The sequence below is a fragment of the Tenebrio molitor genome, chromosome 2 (genome assembly GCF_963966145.1).
Source record: "Tenebrio molitor chromosome 2, icTenMoli1.1, whole genome shotgun sequence".
Classification (NCBI taxonomy): Eukaryota; Metazoa; Arthropoda; class Insecta; order Coleoptera; family Tenebrionidae; genus Tenebrio; species Tenebrio molitor.
Genome location: NC_091047.1, coordinates 29989266 through 30008180, shown reverse-complemented (window position 1 = coordinate 30008180; position 18915 = coordinate 29989266). Strand labels below are relative to the sequence as shown.

The 18915-nt window shown below is 33.0% G+C and overlaps 1 protein-coding gene across 1 annotated transcript; it reads right to left on the bottom strand.

Annotated features, from left to right (window-relative positions):
• Positions 1-422: 422 nt before the first annotated feature.
• Positions 423-18680, bottom strand: LOC138124573 (dual specificity protein phosphatase 23-like). Its single transcript, XM_069039666.1, has 2 exons — positions 18303-18680; positions 423-764 (listed from the first exon to the last, which is right to left on the bottom strand). The coding sequence occupies exons 1-2, from the start codon at positions 18579-18581 to the stop codon at positions 564-566; spliced, it is 480 nt and encodes a 159-aa protein (XP_068895767.1). The 5' UTR covers positions 18582-18680; the 3' UTR covers positions 423-563.
• Between the last annotated feature and the right edge of the window lie 235 nt (positions 18681-18915).

Genomic DNA, 18915 nt, shown 5'->3' with positions numbered 1-18915 from the left:
ACAAACTCTATAGACAATAAGCCGTATCGCAACACCGTTATTAAAGTTGCCGTTAACTAGGGTCGTGATTAAAGTAAACATAAAACGATATAGATTTATGCAATTGTAACCTGCCAGAAAGAGATGAATTCGTCACCAAGGTAATTAGAGTCATGATTAAATTTAATAAGGGTTTTATGATTAAAATCTTTTGAAATTTTAATTGCAGGATTGAACTAAACGCTATACAGCACTCGTGGGAAACTAAATCACTCACTTGTGTGTCGTTCCACACTCTCGGCCTCGTGTGTAAATTCGACACACGCGTGAGTGAAACTTTTAGTTTCTCCACACGTACTGTAATATAGTATTATTTAACAAAATCACTGCAAATTCCAGTTTTATAATTATGTGCACCATGTAAAAATTTACAATAAAAATAATTTCAACATAAATATACTTTATTAAAGAATTAACTAGTTGTATGATATTCACAGATTTATATAGTTCTAAAATATCTGGAAGACTAGTCCTCTTTACACGACCAGTTGTAAAAATTACATGAGGGTGATCTCCCGCTCTCATTATTCGTCTTCGGTGGTTCTCAAGTAGTCTCTGTATCGCACCACCGCTCTCTCCTGTTCAGCCGTTTCGACTGATCCGGGTCGCTGAAGTCTCACCGTCGTAATGGCTTTTTCAGGTGCAAGATCCTGAAAACGCACCAAATAACAGGCGACCATAACACCTGTTCGACCTCTTCCCATGCGACAGTGCACACCGACGGCCTGAAAGCATAACGAGATTTTACTCGGATTCAAATTGAGATCGATCGAGTCGATATCTTCCGGGGATGATTTCCGAGGTAGTGGGATTGGGGTGATTATTCAAAATAATTAATGCTGCGGATGCTACATTCGGTGGATTAAAATGCAAGAAACTTGGATAATCTGCTTTACGGTCGATTTGTAAGTTTGGAACTAGAAGGGAGAGAAACGGAAAAGGCAATCGGGTTGAAATTATTTCAAAATATGTTGTATGAGGCAGAGCATGTATTTGCCACCTCTTGAAATTAAATCTCCCAGTTTTTCAATCCCAAAATCACAAAATTTTATTTCATTTCCTGAAGATGTTCAAATGTATTGATCTACCATAATAAAACTTTCTGAATATCATATTACGTTATTACAATTTAATCAGTATTCTTGCACTTCATTCACTCCCTCCTGGAACATGTCATTGATTTTCTCAGATTGACCTATTCTGCTGAAATTTTATTATTTCAACCAAACAAATAAATATTTAATATCTAGATGTAATCAAATCGAGAATTAAACCTTCCGGATTTGTTTCCGGCATCTCAGTTAGCGAAAGGAATTCGATAAACGATAAAGATACACTTCAGTTCATTGCCTGAAAATGCTGAACATTCTGTTTTTAAATTAAATTGAACCGTTGAGTTATATTGTTTGCGCTTTCCATGTGATATCCTTCAAAAAGCATGTAGCTTCAAAGAGAACATTGGTTTAACGCTTAAGCAATTGTTCATTTTTACTTCCAGCTTCCGCAAGAAAATTGCAGTAGGTATGGTCGACAGATCATGCTCGGAAATTGGACAGATTCGGTACTGTAATATTCTCAAAACATGAAAATTAGTGAATTTTCCCATGGATATGGAAACTATAGGATAATAGTTATTTATTATACGAGCGGGCTAAATGAATGTTTAATGAGCGACTGTTTATCCAAATTTTACACTAATAAACCTCTCTCCAATTTGAGTGTAATTTTTTAAAAAATCAAGTCCGAAGCTTGTGTCACTAATCAGTAATCACCTATGATTGTCGAGTGGCTGAGTGTGATTTTTTGTTGCCATGGGTTTATTGACACGAGAAAAAAAAATCGGTGTGACAGTGAATTATTTTATCCAATATTACTTCTAATAAAATTAGGTCTTTACGGTGTATTATTGTTTAATAAATTTTTATTTATTTTCTTTGACATTTAGGTACTTGACATTTTTAAACCGCTAGAGGAATAAAATTTTTATTCGATTATTCATTAAACAAGTGCTTTTATCCCCTGTATCTAAGTATTTAAACATGACTTTATAAGGCAAAATTGGATAAAAAAAAATAAAAACATGGTAGATATATTTAATTTAATATTCAAATTAGTCGTGAAGTGACCAAAGGGGATAAATTATTATTAAAAATTCAATTTGAAAATAAACATTTTAAAAGCAATAAAATAAATGTTTTGTCTAAAATTAACTGATATTAATAACAGGCATTTACTACAGAATAGTTTACCTAACGTATGCCGGAAAAGAAATTTTCCGCGTTGATTATTAGATTATTAAAATTTAAAGCGTCGGTGGCGTCTTCTACGATCACACAATATATTGAACAAATTCTGCCTCTTCACTTGCAAAACAACATTATTTTCATGGTCCTGTTATTACTCAAACCTTCTTGAATTGTATTCTTATTTGTTTTAGAGTAATAGTATATTATATCATAAAGAGTAGAAGTGAGTCTTTTTGTGCTAAGCCCAGAGATTGAAGACCGAAACGCAGTTGAGGTCGGCAACTGGGCGAAGCACAAAAAGACCTTCTACTCTGAATAATAGGTATATACTATTTTATTTTCAAGGTGGACACAAAAAAAAATCGGACGTGAACTCATTAAATTTTTTCCTGCAGTTACTTACATTAATATTACAATTTTCAAATTTGAAGGCAACAGTAATTCCTACTTCCCTTGTAATTATTGGTACTTGAAGTTTACAAAATATTAGTAAAGTCTACAACACTACCTAAATTATCCGATGTACTTTCAGCAAATTTCCAAGTAAAATTTTCTCAAAATGTGACGAAACGTCGATTTTGTTTAAAGTGAATTGACATTTCCGTCTGTCTACGTTATTAAATATAAACCGTACAATGCAGCTTCCCCTAGTTCCTGCTGCAAAGTAAAAAACACGGCGTGCGGGAAATCCTTGTTTCCGCACTCCGAGGACAACGGGGAAATACCGAGTTTGAGGCTATGAGTACAAAATATCGTTTTCTCAACGGACGCAAAATCAATGGTGAGTGATTGTCACAATGTTTTGTTACTTACGCCCGGTTGTATAAAGCGATGTGAAGTGCGTTGTTAAAGTTAACATAATGTCAAGCTATCTGATTGGAGGATACTTAACACTGGATTTGAATCAGCCAATCAAATGGGCGGATTTCCGACTTGACGCATTGTTAGCTGACATGATGTTATAATAACTAAGCTTTATACCTACAACTGGGCCTTAGTCAAATGCACAAATTAAATGTGCTGAACATGCATTCGTAACATTTTTCAAAATACTCTTGACCAGATTGATATTTAAACTCAAATTCTTTAAAAACTTTTCCTGATAAAAATTAATTTGAAAAATGATTTTGGAATCGGGAAGTTATCCATGGTTCTCCACACCGATATTTTTATTAAGTGACACATTCGGTTTTCGTCCTTCCATCCGAATCAAAGTTAAATTCCTCCATCTAGAATAAGTTCAGTCAAACAATTACCGAGAATTCCCCACGGAAAAGCGTACAAAACTAGAACTGGGTAATTTGCGAAGCGGAGTCCGTAAAGTGACATTTTTATTCTGATCCCTCCACTAGATTACGTGGATTTGGACAGGGTTGCCTAGATTCAACGACTTTATATAGCATTCATTCCCATCGGACTAAATACAAATAATAACGTTTACAACCAACGTTTCAATAACGCAACTCCTGGGGGTTTAACTTTTAACATTGTTTGATCACAGTGATCAGTACTCGAACAATGTTGTCGTTGAAATAAACTTTGATTAAAAATTACTACAGTGCTGCTGATGCAGACACCAATATGGAAAAATTATTAAATTCTTAGTTTTCATCCAGTCTACACAGAAGGGCCCCAAACAAATAAATTATACAGTGTACTTTTAACGTCAGTGGTGCAGCTTATCATTTAACGAATTGTACGTTCACGTTTTTTATTTTTTAGATATTGTCCGAAATTATTATTTTTCATATTAATAAATTTTACTTTAACTAAAAATATATTTTTTTGTAATTTAGTATTCCTAAACCACTTAATATATCGAGCGATCAAATTATTTTGTCCATGGATCCGAATGCCTTTTGGAATTGACAAGCTTAATTTTGGGATCTAAAGTTCCGTCATTTTAAAGACTTTTAAAATTGATTTAGTTTAAAAAAAAAAGAGAACGTAATTTTTAAATATGTAGATCTGAAAAAATCTGTAGCATCCACATCTAATTGTGTTGTTTTTCGTCAGATCTTAATCCTGGGTGTACAATTAAATTCGTTGTAACTTTAACCACCGGTGCAATAGTTTACATGAAATGTCAACTGTCAAGACCTAACCTGTGTTTCACGCTGTGTTTATTGGAGCGTGGAGTTCAAGTAACGACATACGATTTCGGATTCATGGATGACTCGATTAGAAATTAATTTGATCGCTCGATATATTCTTCTCTCGTTTTTACAATGAATTTTCGAATCATCAAAAATGCATTGGTTTTATTTAAAACTTTTCTCCAGCGCTATTGTAGTCCGGTTTTAAAAAAATTATTATTGACCGGAACGCTCACGCACAGTAACGTATTTTGCATAGAAATTTTAACGATACTGTTCTATATTCTTTTATAAGTCGATTGATTTCACTTTAACATCAATAGAACGGAACGCTTTTGTGTTGCTGTACGTTAATTAATAATTAGCAATAAACATCAAGGTTCGTTATTGTAGATGTTGTGTGCTCCATCAGTCAGTCCTGAATAATGATAGTTCCTTTTGCCTTCTTGCTCCTTTGTGGTGGTCTCTTAACGAATTTTCTTTGTTCAAAGTAACCAAAGAATTCTGACTTTATTTTGCAAAATAAATTAGATTGAAAAAGCCATTCGACAGCCGAGTTCATAAGTAAATTCACCCATTATTAACCAGGATTTTTTTTAAATTCATTAGGGTGGATCAAATTTAGGGAATTATTATACTAAATTAATCTGAAAAAAAAAACGGGTGTGTACTTCCATAAGAACAATGATGAATAATAAGAAAATCGATCTCTTACTGATTACTAAAATATTTTTGCATATTATAATGGTTCGGAGAGGTTCGGTAAATATTCGCGAAAATATCATCCGAGGAGAAAACATTGCAGTATGCTCTATTAAATAATGTTATACCGACAGTTATACGAATGTTATGACCACGAAGAAAAATCTAGTGTGCCTGTTTTGTGGTGTCTTTTTGCAAAAATTTATGTATTAATAAACTTTTTAAATTCATTATGTCGTTCAAAAAATACCATATAAGTATGTACAGGGTTATTCACGAGAGACTTCCGATGAAAATAAAATTGTTCCCTGCTGTTTTGGGGCTGATTTAAAAAAGATTACTTAGTAACGGTTTACTACTGTCAAAGTCTACACTTTGACTTGATCTATCTTTTATCCATCGCCTGCGTTGATTACAATGGTTTGCGATGCCCGAATATTCAATCTAGAAGTACTGTTTTCTCAATTTCGTTGTAGGTCGTAAAATTTTATTCCATATTATGAGCGATTAACGGGCACAATGGTTGGGTTTGAAAAGGTTGGGAAGCAGCGCGTGCCATTTGCGGTACAATGCAAATATGCAAAATGTACAATACAACCCTGCTTAAAATATTACCTGCTAGTGGTAAACTAGGATTTATAAGCCCCGCAAGATATTTAAATTAAAGTACCATACAATTTTAGGACCTACAACCAAATTGAGAAAACAGTATGCAGATAGCATTTTGTGTAGGTAAGTGGAATGTAGCGGAAAAGCCAATACTGTTGTCCGAAGGTACTATCGCGGTCAGAAATAACTGGGACAGTATGTTAATGTAGACACTTCCAAACTGAATAAGTTGAATAAGTTTTGGAGGTGTCTACAGTAATACACTGTACCAGTTATTTTTGACCGTGATGGTACGAGTATGTTAATGCTTGTATTAGGGCAAACGACGGACACTTTGAACATTTATTATGAATTTTCTCAATACAAATAAATATAGTTACACAGAAATTAACGAATCTTGTTAGTTGGTGGTCGGTGCTCGAATTCAAATCCCTTTAGAGGTTGATCGAAATGTGGTATCACAAATGAAGATTTCATTAAATGATGAAGGTGTTTTCTGTACATCAGTGTCTTTAGGGCACATTCATGTTAGTCTCCTCAGCAGGGTGTTTCACTTGCAAATAACTAGCAGACAAATAACACCCAATGGTGTTAGTTAGGATGGAGGTAGTGAAACAACGTGCAAGCTAATTTGGATGGTGCTCAACATTTTAGTATCGGTGAATAGTAGGGTTTCATGGCAACTATGGTACCCGAAAATCTAAACAAGAACAATTTGATTCGTTTTTTAAATTAGGAAAAATCTGTTTACCAAAAAAGAATAAGATTACTTCCTAATATAAAAAAGTGTCTTCACACATAACATTTGCTGTGGCATTCTATAAACCGGTGAATTTTTTAAAAGTGGATTCAGAAAAGCGAGATCCTTGTTGAAGAACATGCGGATAAAAATGGCTCAAAAGATGTTGATCGTCAATCTTGCTATCGATAATTTTGAATAAAAATTGGGGAGACAGTTGGTTACGTATATCCACCAGAGCTGTAAACCCACGGCGTTGTGGCAAGGATGTATGATCAGTACTCCTCTCCGCATAAATTCCCTCAGTCTTAAGTGACAAATATTTGAGCAACAGCTTCTGAACACATTCTATTTGAGATTGATGACACTGGCACTAGTACAATAGAGCCGAACATATGGAAGCATTTTCCAGTTTACTGATAATAGTGATAATAAAAGCGAAGTAGAAAGTTTTCATCGCAGTTCTGTCTCTAAATCTTCGAAGATCTCATTATAAAACCCATTTATTTTGTGTTTGAAAAATGACAATCATATAAGTCAAAATTTACAAATTTGCATCGTTTAATTACGGCTTTATCACATACCCCCTGTGCATTCTCAAACTCGAACATAGGCAATTAACGTTGTATTGAACGTTTTTGCTGATTCCTGCTCGCCAATTGAACTTACAGGTAAGGTAATGGTATCAATAGAAAGATAAAATTATTGCGCTTGAAATGATACTAATAATAAATTTTATTATGGATTATATATTTATACAAATATATTCATCATTGTATTATTATTCAATAATACTAATAATAATTTTTTTTATTTTAGGCAGAATATAGCCTAAGGGAGTCCGTTTCGGCTCAGGGACGCGAGGGTCGCGGGTTCGATTCCGACCCAGGGCGAAATTTAAAATAATAAAAAAAAAAAGCAGCTATATTCTGTCTCGTGATTCGGAAGTTACGTTAAGCCATTGGTCCCGGTCTATTGAGTTGGTCACCATGCCCCTCATAGATTTGTAAACCAGTCATAGACTGTGTAACAAATTTTTAGAGTGCCGTGACAACTGTCTAAATGTCAATAAATTCGCTCTCTAATAAAAACGCGCCAAATGTTGTTGCAAGTGCTTCACTGCAATCCAATGGTGCTATAGAAGTTAGAAAACGCAAAAAATGGACTATGGAAATGAATATTTTCATTATACGGGAATATTTTCGGATCACGAAACTACAGGATGTTGTGAGTACTTACAGACTTGATTTATTTAAAGCGTTCCAAAGTAAGTACCCCCAGTTTCCTGTTACTATTCAAAATTTAGCTGACCAGAGGAGAGCCATTATGAAGAAAAACTATATCCCTTCGGCAATTTTAGAAAAGATAAAAAATGATGTAAAGTTAGAATTGTCAATTAATTATTCTGACAATAATTTAGTTGAAAATTCTGTTGAACCGCAAAGTTTACAAAGTTTACCAAATCATAATGACTCTTTCTGTTGTCAAAATAATTCAACACCAAACAACACGATACAGAACGACATAAATAATTTAGACTTGAGTTATAATGATATACATGTTATTAATCAAAATTTTTACTACCATCAAAATTTTAAAGAACAAATTGAAGATGAATTTAATAGAACTCTGAACGAATTTGAACATATAGAACCATTTAATAGACCACTATTACCTAAACAACAAAGCTCCAAAAAATTCTTTGCAATGATTGAAATTTTAAATCAATTCATTTTACCTAAATTTGTAAATAACACGACAAGTTTTAAAAAATTACACAGTATCATATACCGGGTGTAGAATTGGTTTACGAGACATAGGATTTTACATGTAAAAATAAAGAGTTTCAATTATTGGCTCCCCTAATAATTTTATGCCAAAATACGGGGTGATCAAGAAGGACTGTTTAAGTTGGTAACACTGGATCGTATTTTAAATCGTATAACAGGAGTAACGTCCGGTTGTTGGTGGCTTGTCGTTGTTAATGCTATACCTATATCAGATATTTGTCAAATAAACCAACAAAACATATCCAGTTGCAGTGTTATAAATAACCGAATTAAAAATTTTTCTCAATTGTACTACCAACTTAAACAGTCCTTCTTGATCACCCGGTAGTTAAAATGAAAGTTAGAGAGAATTAAAAATATTAATTCCACTCCGTGTTTTTTTCTAACATCTTGTGGTACTGAAAGAAAAGCAAGAAAGGAGTTAACACAAAAATACTAAAAAGTAGCACTAGCCATGAAATTTGACTTTTAAAATACTATGTATATGCCATTCACGATGTTTTGGCATAAGGGGAGGCTATGATTTCATTTTTTAACGTTGGATACATGTTTGATTTCTGTCATCTCTGCTGTCACTAAAGTGCCTGACATGCGGACCTATCAAAATGAACGTAACATGTTGCCGAATTTACCGTAATCATAATTAAGCGACATTAAAACGTATTGATGGTGTTTGTATTAGACTGCAGAACATATTTTCAGTAAGTTACAGTGTAGTCAAGTTCTTTTTATGTATAAATTGAATCGTAGGTGAGTACAAGATAAATATGTAGCACGGATAGTGAAGGAAGAAACAACGACCCAATTGAAATGGCACAGGGGTTTTGTAAGACCTATTATAACTTCGCCATAGAGTTGTGAATGAGTGGCTTGAGTCTATTTTGAAATGTACTCCTGAAATTTGCCAACATTTTTGTAGATATTGTGAAGAACTTATTTCGGAAGATTGGGCAAAATTAATGGGAAATCTTTCATTTGAAAACGTTCTTCCTTTAATAATTTCATTAGGAGAATCTGACTCGGAATTTGATTGGGATTTTGATGCAGGTTGAATAGTTGAATAGTTTTGTTCTTTTTTGTCATGGACGATGGGTGTATAAATATTTTGCAGAAAGATTCGAATAAAGTAAGGCTTAATAAGTAGGTACAAGATTTTATACAATCTAGTTCTAGGAACGTTTTGGTTAAAATGAAAAATTCATTGAGAAATTACTAATTGGTTGGTTAAGACACTGTATAGATGGGTTATCTAAGTGGTGCACAAATTAACAGGAGCCACTTTGTCTTTCGGTCCCGGTCCCTACTATTCTGTAGTCTGTTACTCTGTTCAAGTCAGTTTCCTGCGTGGAGGGAGAAAAGACTGGAGATGGCATTTCCTATGCTTCCCATGTTAAAAAACCGAACCCTCTAAAAGCACCTGCAACAACCTTTTATGACCCAGTCCACAATGCGCTAGATAAAGAAGCACAATGCGTCTGGAAGGAACGCGAAGGAAGCGATTGGCCTAGCGTCTATATTCAGAAACCTTTTATGACTCTGTAGTTTTCGCGGGCCGGTACACTTATTTGAATTAGTGCCATCTCCAGTCTTTTCTCCCTCCACGGTTTCCTGTTTTGTTAAAATGGATTAAAAATGTGTGAGTATTGTTCTATTGTAAACTAGTAAAACTGACAACAATGCACTAGACAATGACGCAGTTTATAACCTCAAACTTAGAAAAACATAACCTAATTCAACAGACAGCTTTACTGCCAACTTAAATGCACTTTTTCCATGGCCTCCCCTTATGCCAAAACATCGTGAATGGTATATATTTGTCGGATGGTTTCTCTATTATTTAATTGTCTTTTAATTTGCCCTTCAAATGAAGTCGTACAGGACTACAGGATGAATGAAAAGGTACCTTCCATTAAATGCTCAAACTTCTCTACAATTCTTCCAATTGTTTCTGTGGCAGGAATTGATCGGTCTGGGAAACCTGAAGCAAATGTTGCTTGGAAGTTGCTTAAAAAAGATCTTCCATAATAACATTTAAAGAAATAAATACAATTTCATGCTTAATAGTACTTTTTACTGTGTCAACTTTTTTCTTGTCTTTCTTTCAGTACCACAAGATGTTAGAAAAAAAGTAAGACTAAAATTAGACAGCAATTTTAATTCTCTCCAACTTTCATTTTAACTATTTTGCCGTAAAATTATTAGGGGAGCCAATAATTGAAACTCTTTATTTTTACATGTAAAATCCTATGTCTCGTAAACCAATTCTACACCCGGTATAGTGGAGCTTTAACAATTATCAGATTAAATGGTTCAAAAGAAATTGACCAGACAAATAATATAAAAGCTAAAGAATTACCAAAATGGGAACGAAGACTAAATAAACGCATTAACAATATCAGACGAGATTTAGGTAGAATAACTCAATATTTCAAGGGTATAAATTCTAATCATCTAAATAACTGTATTCAATCGATTTTAAATAAAAACAGAATACATTGTTTAAAATATAACGAATATAATGAAACATTAATAGAAATTAAAGACACTTTATTACAAAAATTGAATATTTATTCTAAACGATTAAAAAGATATAAAAATAATAAACAACGGAAATTTGAAAACAAACTATTTAGAAATAATGAGAAGTTGTTTTACAAAAATTTAGCAGATAATAAAACTCAAAATAATAATGGTATACATATGGTATACATATGGTCAAATGAAGTTCAATTTAATAATCAGGCAGAATGGATTCCTAATTTAGAAAATGAGATACCAGATAGTAATAATCCACATCATATTCAAATTAGCCTTGAAATTTTAGTTAAAAATATTAATAGTTCACATAATTGGAAATCCCCTGGAGGTGACCAAATTCATAACTTTTGGTTAAAAAAATTTACTTGTATTCATAAATGCTTACTTGATCACTTTAACGGATTTATTAGGGAACCTAACACATTTCCAGAGTTTTTGGCCCATGGTATAACATATCTGAAACCAAAAGATTCCGATACTAAAAATCCATCAAAATATAGGCCAATCACATGTCTGCCTACAATTTATAAAATTATGGCATCTTGCATTAAAGTAATAATTTACGACCATTGTCAAAAATTAAATATACTTAATGAAGAACAAAAAGGTTGTGTTAAGGAGTGTTTTGGTTGCAAAGAACAACTTATAATAGATACGGTAATAATGGAACAAGCTAGAAAAAATAATAGAAATATTTATACCGCATTCATAGACTACAAAAAAGCCTATGATTCAGTACCACATTCATGGTTAATTAAAATTCTTAAAATTTATAAAATTAATTTGGATTTGATTAACTTTTTATCACATGTAATGACATTTTGGAGAAGTACTTTAAATTTATCAATAAACAATACTAAATTAAAATCCGAGCCTATTCAAATTAAACGGGGAATTTATCAAGGAGATTCTTTAAGTCCTTTATGGTTTTGTCTAGCCATTAATCCTTTGACAAATCTATTAAATAGCACTGGATACGGTTTTAATATTAGACATAATAATACCACACTATCAAAATTAAATCACCTTCTTTATATGGATGACATAAAACTTTATGCATCTAAAAAGAATCACATTTTATCTTTATTAACAATAACTGAAAATTTCTCAAATGATATTAGCATGAGTTTTGGTATTGATAAGTGTAAAACGCAATCAATATGTCGCGGTCATTACGAAAATTTAGAATATATAACTAAAGAAGGAGAAATCATTAAAAATTTAAATAAAGGAGAATTTTATAAATATTTAGGTATTAATCAATCAAATCATATTCAACATTCAATAATAAAAGAAAATTTAGAAAAACAATTTTATTTAAGAATTAAATCTATTTTAAAATCAAAATTAAACGGTAATAATTTAATTAAAGCAGTTAATACATATGCTGTTCCATTGTTGACCTATTCTTTTGGTATTATAAAATGGTCCAAAACTAATTTACAGAATATAAATATTCAAACTAGAGTTCTCTTTACAAAATTTTGTAAACATCACCCCAAATCTGCTATTGAAAGATTTAATTTACCACGCGAAAATGGTGGTAGGGGTTTTTCAAATCTAGAAATTCTACAACACAATCAAATTGCTTCACTAACAAATTATTTTCTCAATAGAGCTCGTGATAACACTTTTTTTAATGCTTTGGTTTCAGCGGATAAAGGTTACACACCTTTAAATTTATGTGATAATATAATTTCAGATATTGTTGAGCCAAATATACCTGACACTATAGCAAATATAAAACAAAAGTCTTTACATGGGAGATATTTTAAAGAGCTAGAACAGCCAGAAATTAATATTCAAGCTTCTCATGCATGGCTTAAAAAATCAAATATTCATCCTGAGACTGAGGGTTTTATATTTGCAATACAAGATCGTGTTATAAATACAAGAAATTATAAAAAACACATATGCGGTTTACAATCGATCATTGATAAATGTAGGATTTGCAGAACTGAAGGGGAAACCATTGAACATATCATTTCTTCTTGCACCGTTTTGGCTCAAAGCGAATATAAAAAACGTCATGATATATTCGCAAAAATTATACACATGAATTTAGCAGTTAAATTCAATTTATTAAAGGATACACAACCACATTACATTTATAAACCAGAAAGTTGTTTAGAAAATGACAATTACAAATTATATTTTGATCGGACAGTTTTAACTGACATTCACATTCAGCATAACAGACCAGACATTATTATTTTAAATAAACAACAAAAGCAAGCATATCTTTTAGATATAGCTGTTCCAAATTCACAGACATATAATACAAAAATTAATAAATATTTAGAACTCTCCGTTGCTATGAGAAATCTTTGGTGTTTAGAAAAAATTTCGATTTTACCATTTATAATTTCAGCAACAGGAATAGTACCCCAATCTCTTTTTAAAAATTTAAAAATTTTGGACTTAGAGAACACATTGGTGGTTGAAATTCAAAAAGGTATATTATTATACTCATGTCACATCGTGAGGAAATTCCTTAACATTGGCACAGAACATAAAACACAAAAAAGTCAAAATGCGGAGGCGAGACGCCGGTAATTATGTTGATAAGCACTGCACTATTACTTGATAGTATTATCCGTAATAGTGTATGTACTCCGGCAAAATTGCCGTGCCGCCGGGTGGAGGTGGGATACGAAATTAAAAGTGCTATTTTTATTTTAAAATACTAATTTAAAACTTGGCGATTTTTAAATATGGCATGCCATGATTTTCAAATTGGACAGCATTTGTCAAAAAATTTAGTAATTTGTTGGGTTAAGTCAGCGGATTTCGGTAAATTACTGTCAAAATTATTTACGGAAAAATGAATAGTTACTCCATACAGATTAAGACAAATTTCTCTTGAAGTAAGTTTATGTAAATCGCGGATACTGAATATCCTCAGGAAGTATAAATATCATCCCTACACGACACAGTGTCGTCAACAGATTTTTGCTGTTGATGAAGAAAGTAAGAGTGAAACCTGTTATGAAATACAGGAGCGTGCTAATGATCATGGCTTTCTGTCGACAATTTGCTTCACAGACGAATCTACTTTTACACTAAATAACGAACCAAATGTTCAAAACACGCGATATTGGGCTCAAGAAAACCCTCGAGTAAATATTCCTACTAGAACTCAGTATCTTCAAAAAATTCATATCTGGGCTGGGATTTTTAATAACATTTGAAATAAAGGGAAATTTAAATTCAACAAATTATTTAGATTTATTATTAACAAAGGTAGGAACTGCATTGTAATCTTTTCAAAGAATTTATAATAAAAACTGCTTAAACTGTTAATTACATACTTTAATATTATAATTTAATTCTTGATGTATGGAAATAATGGCATAATATCTAACACTGAATGCACAGTGTTAATTGCCTATGTTCGACTTTGAGAGTGGACACCCGGTATAGGTTTACTTTGGTATGACATATTATACCTATAGACACTGACAAATATATTGACAATTCAATGGTCTGATTTACATAGATTAAATTTTAAGTGTCCCAGTTTTATTTTGTCCACCGACCGTACATGCAAACTTATTTTCAAATATTATTCCTAAATCTTTAAAAGATCCTTTTTCTGTGCCTCCTCCTATGTATGTATTTTATTCTCTTATAGTTTCCTCCATTTCGTTCTATGGTGGTATCTGCACAACGTATAGCGTAAGTATATTAAAATAAGTCACAGGGCCAGAAGTACAGGATTATTCTAAATGATTGTAGTCGAAGTAAGCGTGAAAACTGAATGTAAAATTTATGGTTGCCGCTCCACATAAAAAAAACATCAAAATGATGTGAATAAGTGAGTACACACCGTTTCCACACGGGAGTTAAATTGGGTGCAAAACAATTCAATATTTTTAAAATTGATTGCAAAAACAACTCAATATTTCTGGATTCAATCGTTAATTTAACAAAAATAAATAAAAACCTCATCACCATACTTTTCACCTAAAAAATGACAGTGACAGCGACAAAGCTGACAGTTCACATGAAAGCGGCAAAAATGTAATAACATGGGCATGGCCTACTTCGACTACAATCATTTAGAATAACCCTGTATTATTCAGCTAACTGATTTGACTTTTACACGTAACGGGTGCATCCGTGTGCATCACTGTTTGCTTGTATTATAATACCGTTTCAATGAAATTCGCTAGAAAGAATTTCCGGTTGAGTAGTTGCTTTACATTCTTATATTAAAAAATCTGTCGAAACCTCACCCTTGCACAACAAGCAACAATCTTACAGGATTATTCCTATTTATGTGCGGCGGGAGTTGTCTGAGAAGGACTTATAAAATAATAAGTGTGTACAGTCATGTTCAAATAAATCTGGGACAACTTTTTTGGGTTTTAAATGTGACTTCAAGCGATTAATGAATTAACATTTTATTAATAAAAATATTTTAGCTAAAATTAACTATTCAATGGTTGTTATTTTATTATCGTTAGGCATTTTGCAGGTACAATTGTTTTGAAAAGCATGTCAACTTTGACAAATAAATCAAATCTGGTATTTTTCTGGCAGCAAAAAAATCCATGGAAATATTGTTCAATGTTCAGCCCACATTACCCTGGAAAAATAAAATTGTCCCAGATTTATCTGAACATGATTTATCTGTACATAAGAAATACAGTTCGATTTTGAAAGTTGTGCAGATATTTTAATCTGAGGTAGTACTTACGTGTTAAAAGAAGGCAAAATAACCCAACTTGCCTTACACAAATGTTAATGGTTTACAAGAGAATCAAAGCAATCTTTTGTTTGGGACACGCTGAAAAATTTCAACTTTAGCGGGCTGTTTTGATGTACGATCCACCTAAAACGTCATTCGTCATTATGTCATTCGAGGTTATTTTGATCGTTTAAATTGTTTGAGTTCCATCATGAATTTTTGACAAAATTTTTAAAGTAATAATAAAATAGTGCCTGCAACTTATTTAGAACATAACCAAGGCTTGAACAACAGGCCTGTAATTGGGATTAAAAACATAAAATGAAACATCGAGGAAGTTGCTCAAAATGCCTGCCATCGTTTGGAATGCAATCTTCAGTACGTGTCCAAGAAAGCCGAACTCGATTTAGAATGCGTCTGTTTTTACGAATTTCCTGAGCAGCATTTTGAACGTAATGAGGCGGTGCACCATCGTGAATTGCTAGAAAAATTTCCTGGAATAATTCGGGCAAAACTTCGTTTAAAAATTTAAGATAATCATCTTCATTCCAACCCACACGTTACTTGAAAATGACTGCTGAAAGTGACACTCTTAGATTTCGTAAGAAATTTCTTCTTCTGCAAAAAATGCCATCTTCTCGTTGGAGGGCAAGATCACACTTATTCATTCGAATCGCCCGAATCGCGAAGATGCTGCACAACGTTTACAAAGGTTCATGCATATATCTAAAACAATATTGGTTTTCTTCAGGTTTGTGAAACCCATTTGTGATTTAAATTGAGGTCAAGATTGATCTTCTTGTCGAAGTGACTTAATGTTGAATTAAATGACAACAGAAAAAAGTCTTTTTTTTTTTAATTTTAGCCCCTTTTTCTCGAAAAATATCAATATTTGCATAAGGCATTATTGGCTCAATCATTGCCTTTTGTGGGGTTCTCTCACAGGTTAAGATATCTGTACAACCTTCAAAATCGCCCTGTATTGAGTAAAAAATGTATTCTAGAAGTGGAAATGTGCGTGAGTTATTTGGCAGTATCAAATCGAACAAATTCCAGCAAATTAAAATATTTCATTATTTCACCAATAATGAACTAAATAGAGCTTCATCATTTTCGTCGCATTTTTTGTGGGCTTTGTGTAAAATTTATATTTTTAGGTTATTCATAATTATGATAAAGCGAACCGTTAAATTTATTCATCATTCTATAAATCATACTAATTATTTATTATGCTTAATAAATATTGTGCTTTGCGCTGTCGGAATAAGTGACAAAATAATGTACGGTTAAAATAATAAATTTGGATCACGTCCCCTGAAACCGAAAGTTAAGGACATTCATTACCCGTTAGACCATCTACTTTGATTGGTTTCAGACATCGCGGCCAATACAGCATCATCAAAGTCTTCCAATTAGTCATAAATTAACTCCTAACTGACTTGTTAACCAAAGAAAATTATTATTGCTGTTGATGTTGTTAAGAAATAAGTTTCGTATTGAACACAAGGACTAAAATTAAAATGTAGGAAACGTAGGAGTCGCATAAGAATAAAATATCGCAAGTACTTTTCTTTTAATGCGGAACTTAGGACCCTCAAGACTGACATGTTTATTTAAGTTCTCAAACTTTTCTCTGTCTCTGTTAAATAAATCTTCTTCATTATAACTTAAATATTTGATCAAATAAATGTTTCTCCAGAGAATTAAACTCAATGCAATTTTTCAGTGTAAAATGTGAAAATACGACCAGTTAGTGTCGCTCGCGATCAAATAAATTTGGAAACACAGTTGCCTGTCAAAAGCACAAATCGACTCGTGGATTGATAAATTCCCATCTCAAATGTCATCGATTGTCAAAATAAAAATAAATCACTCATACGGGGTCATTATAAATAATTGTACCATCGTAGGTGGCTACTCGTATGTGCTATGCTTTAGGTGCGCCGCTGCGCCCACTAGTTGTTACAAACATTTATAATGACCCCGTATAACAGTTGATGTTACGAATTTTAATTGAATTAAAGGAATTGTTTCTTTCAGCCAACTATCTGTGTTTCTCGCTTAATTTTCACAAAGCACTATTCAATTGCTTCCTAAATTATTAAATAAATCCTTCCCTCGATTCATTCACCAAAAATTGAAAAAAATTAATTTAAATTTATCCTCAAAGTAGGCGTTGAATTGTTGATTGTGAATGCACCAGGGATTAAGATCACGGATTAGTTCTTTAAATCTAACCTCACTTTTTGCGTTGTTTGTGTTTTTGCTCTGGAGACTGACAAGCGGTGCGTTCATAATCGACTCTCCAATGCCAACTGTGAGGATAAATTTAAATGAACACCCGATATTATTGACAGACGTGAAATTGATTCTAACATTCCACGAATCATATAAATCAATCTACGAATCGACTTTTACGTTTCATGTCTATTGCATAAATTTATTTCGCAACATCATATATAGTATAACAGGTGACGTTATAAGTAAAATGTATTAGATCCCAATAATCTCATCCTTTTTAACGAAAGTTGATTATCATTTCCGTTCTTGATAAAAACTCCGACTTTAATCAGACAACTTGATCGAGCTGGATTCATCAAGGAACGCACAATTCTGAAACAGCAACAATTCGCAAATGCACAGTCACTTCCTTGTTTCTCCTCTCTCTCTCTCTCCCCGCTTGTATATTAATAGATCCATTCAGCCCGTCTGTCTAAATCTGTGCCAGTTTAATGTATGTAGCAGGATAACGCGGTCCATCCCAAATTATCCCACTTTCACTACTCCGTTAATTAAAAAAATAATGTATAATCCGTCGATAATCGACTCAAACTAGCAAACCGTGCTCACCTGCTTCTTGAGCCGACAATTTTTACAGATATCGATAAATCGGATAATGTCCTGGAGTGTTGGAGCCTCGAACTCTTCGATGTCGATCCTGGTCCAGCTCAGATGGGGATGTTTGGCTACTGGGGGCAGTTTCTCGGGGGACAGCGTTACCAGGTGTCCTATATTGTTCTGTACCAAGTACTCTAAATTTGAGACAGTTTGGGGCCAGGCCATGGCGGCGAGATGATCCTGGACGACCCAGGAGAAGTTCCATGGGGGATTTGCCACGTTGGCACTCATCGGAAGTGTAATAAACTGTGCCAGAGCGTTTCTTATACTGGCGGCCGTTGGAAATCGACCGATCGTTATATCCCAAGTCCCGAGTAGTTTCCCAACTAACAGGTATTTTGTGGATTGTCAATGACTCACTAAGTATGGTGAGGTAATTGACGATTGTGTACGATTGCGCAATATACAGCAATTGAAGATTATCAATAAATAAAAATAATCTTTCGGGCTATGATAGCCGAAACTGTTAACTGAACTCGTCAAGCAAATTATTACACCACAGTGTTAAATATTGGCTAAAAATTTCGTTATTTCGCTTTTTTAGAGGCTTATTTAATGGGGATTA

What these genes read in the sequence shown, in the direction of transcription:
- LOC138124573 (XM_069039666.1), bottom strand. Translation starts at nt 18,581, where the DNA reads ATGAGTGCCAACGTGGCAAATCCCCCATGGAACTTCTCCTGGGTCGTC. An exon ending in ATTGTCGGCTCAAGAAGCAG is followed by an intron (nt 765 to 18,302) that starts GTGAGCACGGTT and finishes TTATGCTTTCAG; the next exon opens with GCCGTCGGTGTGCACTGTCG.